This window comes from Callospermophilus lateralis, chromosome 11, assembly GCF_048772815.1.
Source record: "Callospermophilus lateralis isolate mCalLat2 chromosome 11, mCalLat2.hap1, whole genome shotgun sequence".
Lineage (NCBI taxonomy): Eukaryota > Metazoa > Chordata > Mammalia > Rodentia > Sciuridae > Callospermophilus > Callospermophilus lateralis.
Genome location: NC_135315.1, coordinates 14,169,530 through 14,183,454, shown reverse-complemented (window position 1 = coordinate 14,183,454; position 13,925 = coordinate 14,169,530). Strand labels below are relative to the sequence as shown.

The window sequence follows — 13,925 nt, the reverse complement described above, 5'->3', positions numbered from 1 at the left end:
GTAAGTGGCATAATTAGGATGTGAACCCAAATTTTCTGTCTCCAGATTCTATACTCTTTCCACAATATTCTGACTGCCTTCCACAAAATTACCAAGTATATCTTACAGAGAAAATACAACCCTAGGTACATGTATAAAGACATGAATGGTGTGACTCTATTTTGTGTACAAGCAAAGAAATGGAAAACTGTGCTCCATTTGTATACTATGAACTGAAATGCATTCTGCTATCATGTACAAAGAAGAAAGAAAGAAAGGCAGGAAGGAAGGAAGATAGACAAATATAATCTCCATTATGGGTTTCTGCTTTGTGACAGTTCTCAGGAATGCAGTCGCCAAAATAGTCTAGTTAGATTTTAATATAATTTTCTTTCTTTTGACTTGTAGAAAAAAATAAGCAAAAGCAGTAAGTACTCATAATCCAACCCACATTTAACAGAACAACCCTTTCTGTGGTCACATTTTAGATATTTACTCTTTTTTAATTGACACATAATAATTGTACATATTTATGGGGTATAGTGGGATGTTTCAATACATGTGCATAATGTGTAATAACAGATATGTTTTTCTTTATATCCCACCTTTTCCAAAACTGATTTGAAGGGGCTGATGGCTGGTAGACAGGTAAACTTTATTAAAGTCAAACTTGCGGCAATCCACATTCATCAGTAAGAAATGAAAACTAATTTGAAAATTTGAGGTATGCAATAAAAATTTTAAAAAGAAAAATGTAAGGCACAAACTAGGCTTATTCTGATTTCTTATATTTTTCACATACACTATTTCTCCATTCATGGCACTGTAATAAAAATTATCAGCTGGGCATGTGGCTCAAACCTATAATCCCAGCTACTCAGGGGGCTGAGGCTAGAAGATTGCAAGTTCGAGGCATGCATTACTATGGCCAGCAAAAAAATTTTTTGATATTTATGGTCAATTGTAAAATGTACCCAAAACTTGGCTGGGGCTGTAGCTCAGTGATAGAGCACTTGCCTAGCATGTGTGAGGCACTGGGTTCGACCAGCAGCAACACATAAAAAAATAAATAAAGGTATTGTGTCCATCACAACTGAAAATTATTTAAAAAATAAAATGCCAAAAACTGATCACTAGAAAAACTAGCATCAAGTGAAATATTAATAAGCTCAATGTCTACCTGGGAAAATTGCTCTAATAAAGCAAAAAAACATGTAACTGCATTCCTACGTACAAGTTATAGCTAAGATTAGAAAATAACAATAAGTACCAGAAATATAAGTTAGCTGAAATTAAGTTAAAATACAAGAAGAAAATTATAAAACTATCCTAATCAAAATGGATCAAATCTTGAAGAAATGTAAAAAAATAAAATAAAATTTAAAAAAGCAGTCTCTTGGGTGAGAAAACAAAGTACACTTAAATACCTTGTTTTCACAAAGTGCAATTCTCATAATAATACAAATAAAATTTCTCTTTAAAGTTCCATATTTATACCAAAAAGCAAATGAGTGAGCCAGGCACAGTGCCACAGGCCTATAATCCCAGACTCAGGAAGCTGGGGCAGGAGGAGCTCAAATTCAAGGCCAGCCTGGGGCAACTTAGGGGATGAGGCAGTGGTAGAGCTCCTGATTCTATTCCTGGTAAAACACATGTATCCCGTGTGTGCGTGTGCATGCATACACACACACACACACACACAGAGCAAATTAGTGAAAAAAAAAATATTTTGGCCTAATGGGATTTTTTTGTGGGAGGGTTTGGGGGGCTGGCAATTTAAACCCAGGGTCTCAGAATGCTAAACAAATGCACTCTACCACTGACTGACCTACACTCCTATGCCACAGTGAGAATATTAAATTAAATTATAATGCTATAATAATAAAAACACTATAGCATTATCAAGAGACAGATTTGACTCTCAGTAATTAAACTGAAATAAATATCACAAACACTGTGGAAAAGAAGAATTGGTTAATAAATATTGATGAGCAGGCTAAAATGGCAATTTGAAGGTAAATGGTTTCTTAAATCTCTTGGGGGGAGTTACTGGGGATTGAACACTAAGGGATGCTCTGCCACCAAGCTACATTTCCAGTCCTTTTTTTACTCTTTACTTTTAAACAGTCTCACTAAAATACTGAGTCTGGTCTTAAACTTTCGATCCTCCTGCCTCAGTGGAATTTTAGGCATGCATCACCACTCCTAGCTTCTTACACCATTTTTTAAAAACACTAAAATAAAATGAATTTAAATACCAAGTTTCTCAAAGAAATGGGACTTCCTAAGTATAAAAATAACAATTACAACAAATAAAATAAAAATAACAAAAAAAAAACTTCACAAAAGTCGAACAAATTTGACTCCTAAAATAACAAATTTCTGCATGTCCAAAAACAGTCAAAATTAAAAGACAAAGAGTACAATAGAGATGTTTGTATCAAATATGACAACAGATTAATATATTTTAAAGTCTCAGGCAGATCAATAAGAAAAACACTAAGTCCCTAACAGATACCTAGAACAAGGTCAAACAACTCAACAATGAAAAATATAATTAGTAAGCAGAAGAAAATATTCAACTTCATAAGTAAACGTTTAAATAATAAAACTAACATAAAACATAAATAACAAACTAACAAAGACTTTTTAAAATAAAAGCCAATTCTTATGATGGGATAGTTTTTTTGTTTTGTTTTTAAAGACACTATTCATTCATTACTGCTCTAATAGGCACAACTCTTTTAGAAATCAGCCTAAAGAAAATTTAGTCAAGAACCTAAAAAATATCAATACACCTAAACCCAGTAACAAACACACTTTCTTTGGAAATATCCTAAAACATAGTAATTTTTTTAAAATTAAAGTTATCTATACCAAGATGTTTACAGAAATTATTTGTAATAACAAAATTTGGAAGTGTTAGAACAAAAAAAAAAAAAAAAAACCTGAACAATAGTCACTATCAAACCCCCTAAACTGATTATCTTAGAGCCGGTCTTCACAGATCCTATTGGAATCCTATCCTCCGAGTCATTCCCAGACTGTTTTTTTTTTTTTTAATAAACCTTTTTTTTTTAATTTTATTATTTTATTTATTTATTTATTTTAGTTGTAGATTAACAGAATGCCTTTATTTGCTTATTTTTATGTGGTACTTAGGATCAAACCCAGTGCCTCACACATGCTAGGCAAGCACTCTGCCACTGAGCTACAGTCCCAGCCCCTCGGACTGTTTTTAATTAGAAAATATACCAAAGCTTCTAATACTTTAATGGTTCCCACCATCTTAAAATAAGTTTTATTTTTAATCGAACTTCTTGGAAACCTATAGGAATATCCTAAATAGGCTAATTTGTCAATAGCCTCATCTCATGACTCACATCCAGTGCATTAGCCATAACAAATCATGTACAACTATATACAGAACTACTTGTATCTCTGCATTCATTCAATAAAAAACTAAAAAGCTCATAATCCATGCTGACACAAGGACCTTGCCTTCATGGACTTTACAGCGTACATATTTACAATAAATGCCTACCAGGAGTTAGGTTTGATAATGGAGAAAGAATTTCTTAAGAGTCATAGGGGTCAATACAGGTCAGGAAAAGTTCTAGGGATAATGGTAATCCTTGAGTTGAACCTTAAAAGGTAAGAAAGAACTGCAAGGGGTGAAGGTAATTCCAAATGAATGTAATGTATTTATTTTGTTTATCCACACAACTCTTAATTCATTTTAAACAGCCTTTCTATAGAGACAGATAATTTGGGTTCTAACATGTACTTAATCTCTTATTTCACAGAGCTATTGTGAGAATTAAAAAGTGATAATAGATGTGAACATGACAATGTCTTGCACTTAATACATTTGTGTCATAAATATGTAATAATGCTGATTACAATAGTGTATTACAAGGATCCAGGATTCCTAACATGAAAGTAACAGCAAAAAAAAAAAAAAAAAGTCAAGAGAGAAAAATCAGTAAGAACACAAAGTTAAACAACATATCATATTTAGCCAGGGTCAAATAGTACAGACCATGATGATATTCTCACTCTGCCCTATTGTAATTATACAACAATTTATATTCATAATAATGAATCACAAGGACAACATTACAGTCTGTTAAGTATGGCCTATTTTTAAAAAGTAGGAATACTATATCTTTAAAAGGCTCTCACCAAAAATGACTAAAATAAAATATTTGTGTTCCTTAAGTGTGACCTTTCATTTACCTTGAAAATTGAATTATATGCTAAATAAATGTTGTGACGATAATAGTCAACTAACAGAAAAAAGTAGAAGCCATGATTAAAACACACAGACACACACACACACACTCACACACACACTTCACTCACCAAGAAACCCAAACTGTGTGAAGCACCTAGGCATGTTCTGCTCCCTATCCAAAGGACAACAAGAGAGAACTTAAGAGAAAAGGAAAGAGCAAAGCCACACTGGCTTCCTCCTCAGAAACCAAGAAAATAATATGAACTGGGGACTTTCAAATCAATCACTAATGTCCCCTAAAAGAAGTCATTATGGGGTACAGAAACCTGCAAGGTGCAATCAAGTTGTAATTTTTAAAGGTTTGTTATCAATAAAATACACAATTAAATAACATTAACCAGAATAAAGTAGGAATTTAAAATTAATTTTCTTTAATTTATAGATCCAGTTAACCTTACTACCAAGATTTTTATAAGATAATAAGATGAGAAATAGCATACAAAAACATCAAACTTACAAAAAGTCTCAAATAAATGTTCTAGAGAAATAACCTACTATTTCTCCATATCTAAGAATTTAAAATAATAGAAATTACACTGAACTGCTTTTTCCAGCCTTTGTTTTTTTAAAAACAATATGGTATTTAAAAATATATATATATGCTCTCCTTTTTGTTTTTACTATAAGCAAACATAAAGAGTACTTTCTATACAAACCATTTCTTACTGTTGTAAGAAAACCCTGTATCAGATAAGCATTCTATACCAATTACACTTTGTAGAATCAATTTGCACTAGAAATACTAGTCAAAAATTGATAGTATTGCCACACAGACCATTTTAATGATCAAGTGTTAATGTGTCATAAAGAAGTAATTTGAGGGCAGGGGATGTGGCTCAAGCGGTAGCCCACTCGCCTGGCATGCATGCGGCCCAGGTTCAAGCCTCAGCACCACATACAAACAAAGATGTTGTGTCCACCGAAAACTAAAAAGTAAATATTGAAATTCTCTCTCCCCCTAAAAAAAAAAAAAAAAAAAAAAAGTAATTTGATGGACCAAATCAGATTTTAACCATCAATGTTCTAAGGAAGCTCAAATTTGGGATTAGCCTGACTTTCTTAGCACCAAAAAAAAAAATACCACAGTTCATTAATTAATTGTGGTTTTAGGAACAATATGTGGAAAACTCTTATTATCTATTGTGGACAGAGATATCGTGACTTAAATACTTATCCTTCAGAGTGTGTGTGTTCCTGCAAGATATGTTAGCATCTAAAAAGTAAATAAAGAATTGTTACCACCTTTCAGTAAATGAGCAATTATACATTAAGGATATAATTGAGTTCATAAAGCACTTTGGAATAAAAGGCACACTACAAATTTAAATATTAGTATGGTATGAACTGAAAGCACAGAATAATAATTTCAAAACATCTTACAACCCAAATGTACTGTAAAGCAAACAAAATTCACTGTGGGATGTGCTGTTTTCTGAGGGTTTTGTTTTGTTTTGGGTTGGGGTTTTTTTTTTTTTTGTTTTTTTTTTTTGGTAATTTTTTTCCTTCCATTAGGAAACCCAGATCTAAATGAACTGTTAAACGCTTCGTCTAAAGGTATGCCAAACATTTCTTAAGGTCTTAACAAAGAATCAACTTTTTAAAAAAATAAAATAAAATGAGGCCTAGGTTAAATATTTTATTTGGCTCCTCAAGATGGACTGAGAAGTTGGGCACCAGCTCCAGACCAATTCCTGGATGAACATCAAACACAGCCCTGTCATTTATCCAGTCAGTCAAAACAATCTTTTCCATCTAACTCTTTAATGTTTATGTCCTAAAAAGCTGCTAATTGAATCCAGTTCTTGAGATCTATTTGTTAAAATCTATACTATCTAATTTGTAAATGATGAACAAAACTGAAAAAATATAAGATAACTTTTCTGGCAAAACAGGAGAAATTCCATCATATGTAACCAAAAGACATGGTGGGGGAGGGGGTGTTGTTAATATTTGTCAAACTTTAAAACTATTCAGAGGCAAATTCCCAATGGCTTTAAGAAACTATAAGAGTATGTGGGCTGTTTTACAATTGTATTTAAAATTCTTCAGAAAAATCTAAATATACAAAATCATTCTATTTAGTTCAATGTTTCCTTTCCCCACCCCCAAAACTAAGTGTAATCTTTCCTAACAAACTTTGCTTATGAATTTTTTATAATGAATCACATGCAGTAAGGAAGCCACAGAAAAATACTTCAAGATCTAGTGAATCACACTAAAAGCCTCAAAACTCATATTACCTGCAGAAAATCAAAATCCCTGTTTTCTCCCTTATTTTCTCTGTATGTATATAGCCTAGAGGGAAATAAATGACAACATTCTGTTTCAATAGTTTTTGCACACCTAGGATTCAGAGATTCCTTCCAGGACTGCTAGCACAGAACTGACTCCTGATAAGAACAACAACAGATAAACTAAAGCAACAAAGATCCCTTATAAAGGTTTCCACTGACTTCCCCAAAGTAAGGAAATTGAAAGGAAGGTAAGGACATGCATCCCCCAACCTAGGGTTTCTATTAAGAACCACTTAGTTAATGATTCTTTGCAATATTCCCTAAAGAAAGCAAAACTGTAAAGAAAGTAATTTTTTTTTTTTAATTGCAGGCAACATACATTCAAGCTCAAATACCAAATTCTCAAATACCAAACTCAATGCAAGTTTTTATCTAGAAAGTTCAGCCAGTGGACCGGGATGTGCCATGAGTATTCAACTAGAAAATTAGTCCATATAAATCTCAAAGTCTACTGTGGGCAAACATAATTACAGTTTATTCTTACACTCGGGCACATCCACACAAATCCTCTAAGGAAAATTTACTCAACACACATCCGAACATAATCGGGGACAACTTATCAATGGTAAATGATGAAACTACTGTAACTACACTGATTTCAATTACACTTTCAAACCAAATAATTTTTTTCCTTAAAATGAAGCTGACAAGTTCATATAATACTAAAAACGGCAACGTAAACAAAACATACCTGTAACGTTAAAGATTTCATGCACATGGAATTGTAAACACTTTGTAAGAATAGTCTTCTATCTAGCAAACCCCTCTGGACATTCTTTTCCATTTAGAAAAGGGAAGGGGGAGAGGGGAGAGAATGAGAGAAAGTTTGCTTGAAAGTTTGTATGGAGCACATACTTAGAAATGTTACCCCCCGCCCCCCGCAAAAAAAAAGTGTTTCTACAGCAGATCTAAAGTCAGACTGTGAGCCACATTCTGCGGCCTACAAGGAACAACCCAAAACATGCTACCCTACAATCAAACACTTCCAAAACACAGAGTGTACAATAAGCCCAAGTTGTGGGATCAGGCAGACACACCGGAAAAAGTCAACCTCAGTCTCCTTCCCTCTCCTTAGACGTGCGTTTAAGGTGTGTGGCACTGGCCACACTGGCCGGCAGCAGAGAGTCAAGGTTTTGCACGCGGGCATAAGTGGGTGTCCAAGTTAACAACCCGGGAACACACACACACACCCTCCCGTTAAGCACTCCATCTTTAAGGAGTGTTTACTGCGCGCAGTCAGCAACCGGATTCAATAATCCCCTTCACGACCCCACCTGGGCAGCAGCCCAGGGGCTGCTCGCGGTCGCGGTGGGGGAGAGAGGCGAGCTCCTCCGCCCAGACGTCCCGACCTCAGATCCGCCAGAGATTCGGCCCGGCGTACCCCTCCCCTCCACAAAAGACCTCCTGGCTTTTTCAAGAATTTCCAAACCCGTGCGAGTGGTCGTCCCACGACTCTCCCTGAACTAGGCCTTCCCACGCTGCGACCCCCGAAGCACCATTGATCGCGACCCTGGCCCTGCCCAAGGCCACAGGCACCCCCCGCCGGCTGGCCCACCCCGCCGCTGCCCCGCCGCCCGCCGCCCCCCTCACCTGTCAGGCGCAGCTTGACGGGCCCGTTCCTCCGGCCTCCGGGGTTAGACATGTCCCCGGCGGCGGGGGCGGCGGCGGCGGCGGCGCTCCGGGCCGGCGGGCGGGGCGGGGGCGACGGCAAGGCGCGGCGGAGTCACCACAGCGGCCGGGGCTGGGGCCCGAGCAGCCGGCGCCGCGGCCGCCTGGGCCGGAGGGTCCCGGATGTGCCGAGCGTCGTCGCCATGAGCCGCTGGGGGAGCGGGACGCTGAGCTCCCCCCTCCTCCCACTTCTCCTTCCCCGGCCCCGGCCGCACAACAAAGCGGCAGCCGCGGCCGCGCCGCCGCCGCCCGCGCCCCCGCCGCCGCCTCGCGGCCGCCGCGGCCTTTCCCCTCCACCCGGCTCGGCGAACCCCAGAGCCGACGAGGCTAGTCGGCTGAGGCAGGCGGTGCTCGGCGCGCCGGAGCAGGACCCGGGGCTCGGCCGCTTCCTCCTTCACCCGCCCTCTTGTCTGAGGGAACCGGGTCCTGGGGCCGCCGCCGCCACCACTCGTCGGCTCGGGGGGCGGGGAGGAGACAGGAGGCGGAGCTGGCGGGGCGGGGCCTGGGCGAGGCGCGGGCGCGCGCCGGGTGCCCGGGGCGCGGGCCCGCGGGGAACGAATGCGCTGCTGCCCTGGGTCGGGCTCGGGGCTTAGCGTAGGATCCCGCAAAGCCGCAAAACTGCGGCAGCTTGGCGGCACCTAGAGGTACTGTGTGCAGCCCGTTTAAGGAGCGCTTGTGTCCGCGCAGAAAAGACCGCATTTATTATACGCCCACTTGCGTGCAGGGTGCTCTAAGAGGCCAAGGCGAGCAAAGTTAGAACCGACTCGGTTGCCCACCCCCACCCCCCATTCCCAATTTATCGTCTCTCAGGCGAGCGAAGGGACTATATTCCATACTCAGTGTTACAGCAAATCCCCTGGAGTGCTTTGCTCCTAGTATTGTAGTTGCCTCCTCCACCCTGGACTCACCTGGTGGACGAGATCAGGTTACTCTCCGGCCCAGGTTCTTTTTCCAGCTGCAGCACAAGGATAGGGAGATGATACTAATACCATAAACGATTGTTAATAAGATAAGCCTTAGAGAGACTTGTGAAAAGCTTTTTGTACAGTACTGTTTGTTTCGTTATCTTGGGAGGAAAAAGTCGAAAAAAATAAAAATAAATATGACTTACCCTTTGACCCTGTAATTGCACTGCTAGGAATTTATTCTTGACAAATAATACAGAAAATATTCTTTGCAAAGTTTTGGCTAATAACAAAAAGGGGATGGGAAAAGAGCCTAATGGTGAGTTACATCAACTGTATGGATTTTTTATAGTCATTTAAATGGCAATTAGGACCATCATGTAACATGAAGAGTTTATGTACAATGCAGTTTAAAATCAGAATAAAAGTTGTATGTAGTGCCAAAGTACTACAATGAAAACTACAGCGTGAGAAATTTGTGTATGTGTGCTTTGTTAGCTTTGCTTAAGGCAGTTATACCTACTGAAATGAAAAATGTTTAATAAAGTCTAATATATTTTAATTCTAATCAATGTAATTTGTTGCATTTAATTCATCAGGGACGTCACTTCATTCTCCAGATGAAGTTACCTCCAAGAGCGTTTCATCGGTCTGGAGACACCCCTACAACTAAAGGGATCCTCAAATTATATAATGTTCCAGAAGTCAGACTAAAAATATAAGGGACAGTGCTAGAAATTCATTCAATAAATGCTAAGTACCTAGTATGTGCAAAGCAGTGAACACAGTTCTTTAGAAATGCTTCCTTGTACTACAGAAGATCTGATGATACAAGAATCAATTTAAACAATAGGTGCTCTCAGTATGTAAGAGGCTAAACAGTGACAATGAACTTAGCAAACTGATGAATACATACACATTTGCCTTATGGCACACACTTTGTTCCAAACACCCACTGACATAATTTGTAGCTTTGTATTAGGTAATATAAGTTAGTATTTTAGGTGATAGGGAGCCTGGGAGAAGACTGCTTGTTGTGAAATTTAAAGTAGTACATTCAAATGTATAAATGACAGTACAGGGAAATGGATCCAGGCATAATATGCAAAGGAGGAACTCTGTTTAGACTTGCTTGTAAGTTTAAACCTATAGTTTAAAACAAAAATTCAGATAAGAATAATATTTTAAAATCATTCAATATACCAGGAATAATCTTTTTAAAAGATGTTCATTTTATTATTGTTGTTATTCTTACCATGTTAAATGTTATTTGACAGATTTTAAATATTTAATGGAGGGTTGGGGTTGTGGCTCAGCGGTAGAGCGCTCACCTCGCATGTGTGGGACCCTGGGTTGGATCCTCAGCACCACATAAAAATGAATAAGTAAAATAAAGGTATTGTGTCCAACTACAACTAAAAAATAAATATTTAAAAAAATATTTAATGTAAAATAAGTAATCAGAGGTTTATAATAAAGTAAGACAAATGACAAAGTGGAATAGTACTAATAGGAAAGTCATTTTGAATGCATCTCTTAATTCAATGAATTTAATGGCCTCAACTAGTACAGGCCCAGACTACAGAGATGCTTGGGCCAGAAGCCTTTAAACTAACCAACTAACACACACACACACACACACACACACACACATATATATATATTCATATATATTTATAAATTTATATGAATTTTTATATATTTATATGTCCTGGAGATTAATGCTCTGAGGTACAGTTGGCAAAGATTTTTCTCCCATTCAGTAGGTGCTCTCTTCACATTCTTGATTGTTCCCTTTGTTGTGAAGATTTTTAATTTTATACCATCCCATTTATTGAGTCTTGATTTTACTTCTTGCGCTTTAGAAGTCTTGTTGAGGAAGTCAGTTCCTAAGCCAACATGATGAAGATTGGGGCCTACTTTTTCTTCTGGTAGGTGCAGAGTCTCTGGTCTAATGCCTAGGTCTTTGATCCACTTTAAGCAGGGTGAGAGTAGAATCTATCAGACATAACTTTCCTAAAATGAATACATGACCAGTGTAACTCCACATCACATACAACCACAAGAACAGGAAGTTATACTCCATGTATGTATAATATATCAAAAAACATTGATGTATAACCAAAAAGAACAAAAAAAGAATAAATATGTCTAATAAAAAGAAAAGAAAAAAAAACACATATATATATGTCCCCCCCCTCCTTTAAGATATTTTGAAAGTGTACATTATAATGAAAATATGCAGGAAATTATCAATTGATACCTGGAACTTCAGAAGGACAAAGAAGAAAATTAACTGGGGGTTGAGAATCTTACATAATATTGCTTATATTCATTCAAGCAGAAAAATCTTTCAGAAAAGGAAAATAGCATTGAACATGAAGATAGGGCCATTCTACAATAAATTCTATGAGATTCATTCATTCACCTTTTTTTTTTTTTTTTTTTTTTTTGGTACCAAGGATTGAACCCAGGGGCACTTAACTACTGAGTCACATCCCCAGCCCTTTTTTTTTTTTTTGTATTTTATTTAGAAACAGGAACTCACTGAGTTGCTTAGGGCCTCACTAAATTGCTGAGGCTGGCTTTGAACGCCTGCTTCAGCCTCCAGAGCCGCTGGGATTACAGATGTATGTGTACCACCAAGCCAGATCATCCAAGACCTTTTTTTTAAAGAATTTAACTTTTGTTTATTTGATTTTATATGGTGCTGAGAATCAAACCCAGGGCCTCACTCATGCTAGGCAAGCACTTTACCACTGAGCTACAAACCCCAGCCCTCATCCAATACTTTTTGAGCTCTTTCTATGTACCACAACACTATACTAGGCCTTGAAAGATACTGTGATGGAAAAAAGTAATAATTAAAGCTCAGACTAGTAGAAGAGAATTTGGGGAAGGAAAAGAAGGAAAGGAATAAAAATAGCGAACGAGGGAGAGATGGAGAACTTGTATTGACATAGACTTAATTTAGCTAATAATGCTTTTGGTTAAAAAGCTTAGTAGCTCCTTAGATTATTTGGTGTTGAAAATACAGGTTCCTAAGCCCATCCCAGGTCTTCTGAATCAGAATTTCTTGAAGTTGGTTTCAGGAGTGCTTATAAAACTTCATAGGGGACTCTGACCCACAACCAATTAGGGACTACTAACTCCAGTGGTTCTCAAACTTCAGCATGCATCAGAATCACCTGAGGAGCTTGCTAAACAGATTGGTGCATCCCACTGCGGAAGGCATGATGGGGTCCGACTAGAATTGAACACTGGTATTTACATTTCTAACAAGTTCTCAGGTGATGCTGCTCCTCAGGGTCAACGCAGTATCCTGAGTTACACTATTAAGAAAAGCTCAACCTTCATCAGATTAAATTTCAGCATTCAATGTACTACCTCACTTCAACATAGCAACACGTTTAGATGTGTTTTTTAGAAAAGGAGGAATTAGAATTCTTATGAAATTCAGCCTTCGCTTTCTCCCTAAAATAGAAATCCACTTCGAACATAAATTGTGGCTGTACATACCCTTAATGGATGGGGAAATGCAGAAAATCTTTTCAAAGGCATCTTATTCCCTTATGGCTTTTTTAAAAAATATTTATTTTTAAGTTTTAGGTGGACACAATATCTTTATTTTACATTAATATGGTGCTGAGGATTGAACCCAGTGCCTCCTGCATGCTAGAAGGGCACTCTACCACTGAGCCACAACCCCAACTCTCCCTTATGGCTCTTAATTTGCTCTGGGGTAGAATTGTATACTTTTTATCAAATCATTATTTCAGGCATCTGTCTCAAGTATACTAACATCACCTATTTCATAGCAATAAAATCAATTTTTTCCATAAATACCATTTAGTAGAAACTTCCAATGAAAATGCTATAATAGCAATGATTAAATATAATTTTTGAGCAAAAGCTTTGTACTTTTTCATTAATGTATTTTACTAAGCACTTAAAATGGTACTCTTTATGATGGTCTCCTGGACCATAGGTGAAAATCTACACAGTTATGCAACTACTTAAAATCTTTTGTTTTAAACATGTTCCTGTTTTCCAGAGCTAATGTTAAATTTGATGTGACTTTGCAAGAAAATGCTTACCATCTGTAGTTGGTATTTCTTCTGCTCCAGCCATTAATATGTTTTTTCACATGGAAGAGTTGTCTCCAGCAATAAAAAGTCTGTCTGAGGTAAGGTTATGTTAATAGTGGTACTCCTGTAAAGCTATTTTTATAGTGTCAATTTCAAATTTAATACAGTGTATGCACTATTGGAAAAGCAAGCCTTGGGCACTCAGCAGTTTATACCACTGTGTAAAAATCAACATTTTTTTTTTCATTTTTAAAATATCATGGATTTAACTTAATTTAACCTTAGGTCTAGTTTCTTGCAATTGAGCTTGAAACTGATAAAACAGCACCCCCCGTAGTTACTGCCATCAACCTAACCTTCCCGCCCACCTTTATACTCATTTTATCCTCTGCCTCTGCCTGTCCTAGTTTTTTTGAACTCAAATTTGGGTTCATAAAAACCGTCATGGACAACACAGTCCCGTTCTGACAGAGTTAGGATTAAGTCACATTCTGAGCTGTTCTCTAGGGCCACTTCTATGATCCCCACCTCTCAGCAGAACTGGGCTCCATCACTACAGATCTCCTTGCCCTCTATCTTGGCATTCTGAACTGGCAGTCCCTACACACATCCCCTTCTAAGGAAACCTGCCCTCACCTATGACTCTGAAATAACATCCTGGATTCCAACCCCAGAAGTTCCCATTTACTTGGTT

General features: G+C 37.9%; 1 protein-coding gene across 3 annotated transcripts in view; it reads right to left on the bottom strand.

Moving 5' to 3' along the window:
* Smurf2 (SMAD specific E3 ubiquitin protein ligase 2) overlaps positions 1-8,434 on the bottom strand; it is a 106,494-nt gene extending 98,060 nt beyond the window's left edge. Inside the window, exon 1 of one of the 3 annotated variants that reach the window (XM_076869723.1) lies at positions 8,161-8,434. In XM_076869723.1, coding sequence (XP_076725838.1) covers positions 8,161-8,212 — 52 coding nt within the window. In that variant the 5' untranslated portion in view covers positions 8,213-8,434. The remainder of the gene's footprint in view (positions 1-8,160) is intronic. The other 2 variants (XM_077110498.1, XM_077110499.1) reach the window with 2 other exon arrangements.
* Between the last annotated feature and the right edge of the window lie 5,491 nt (positions 8,435-13,925).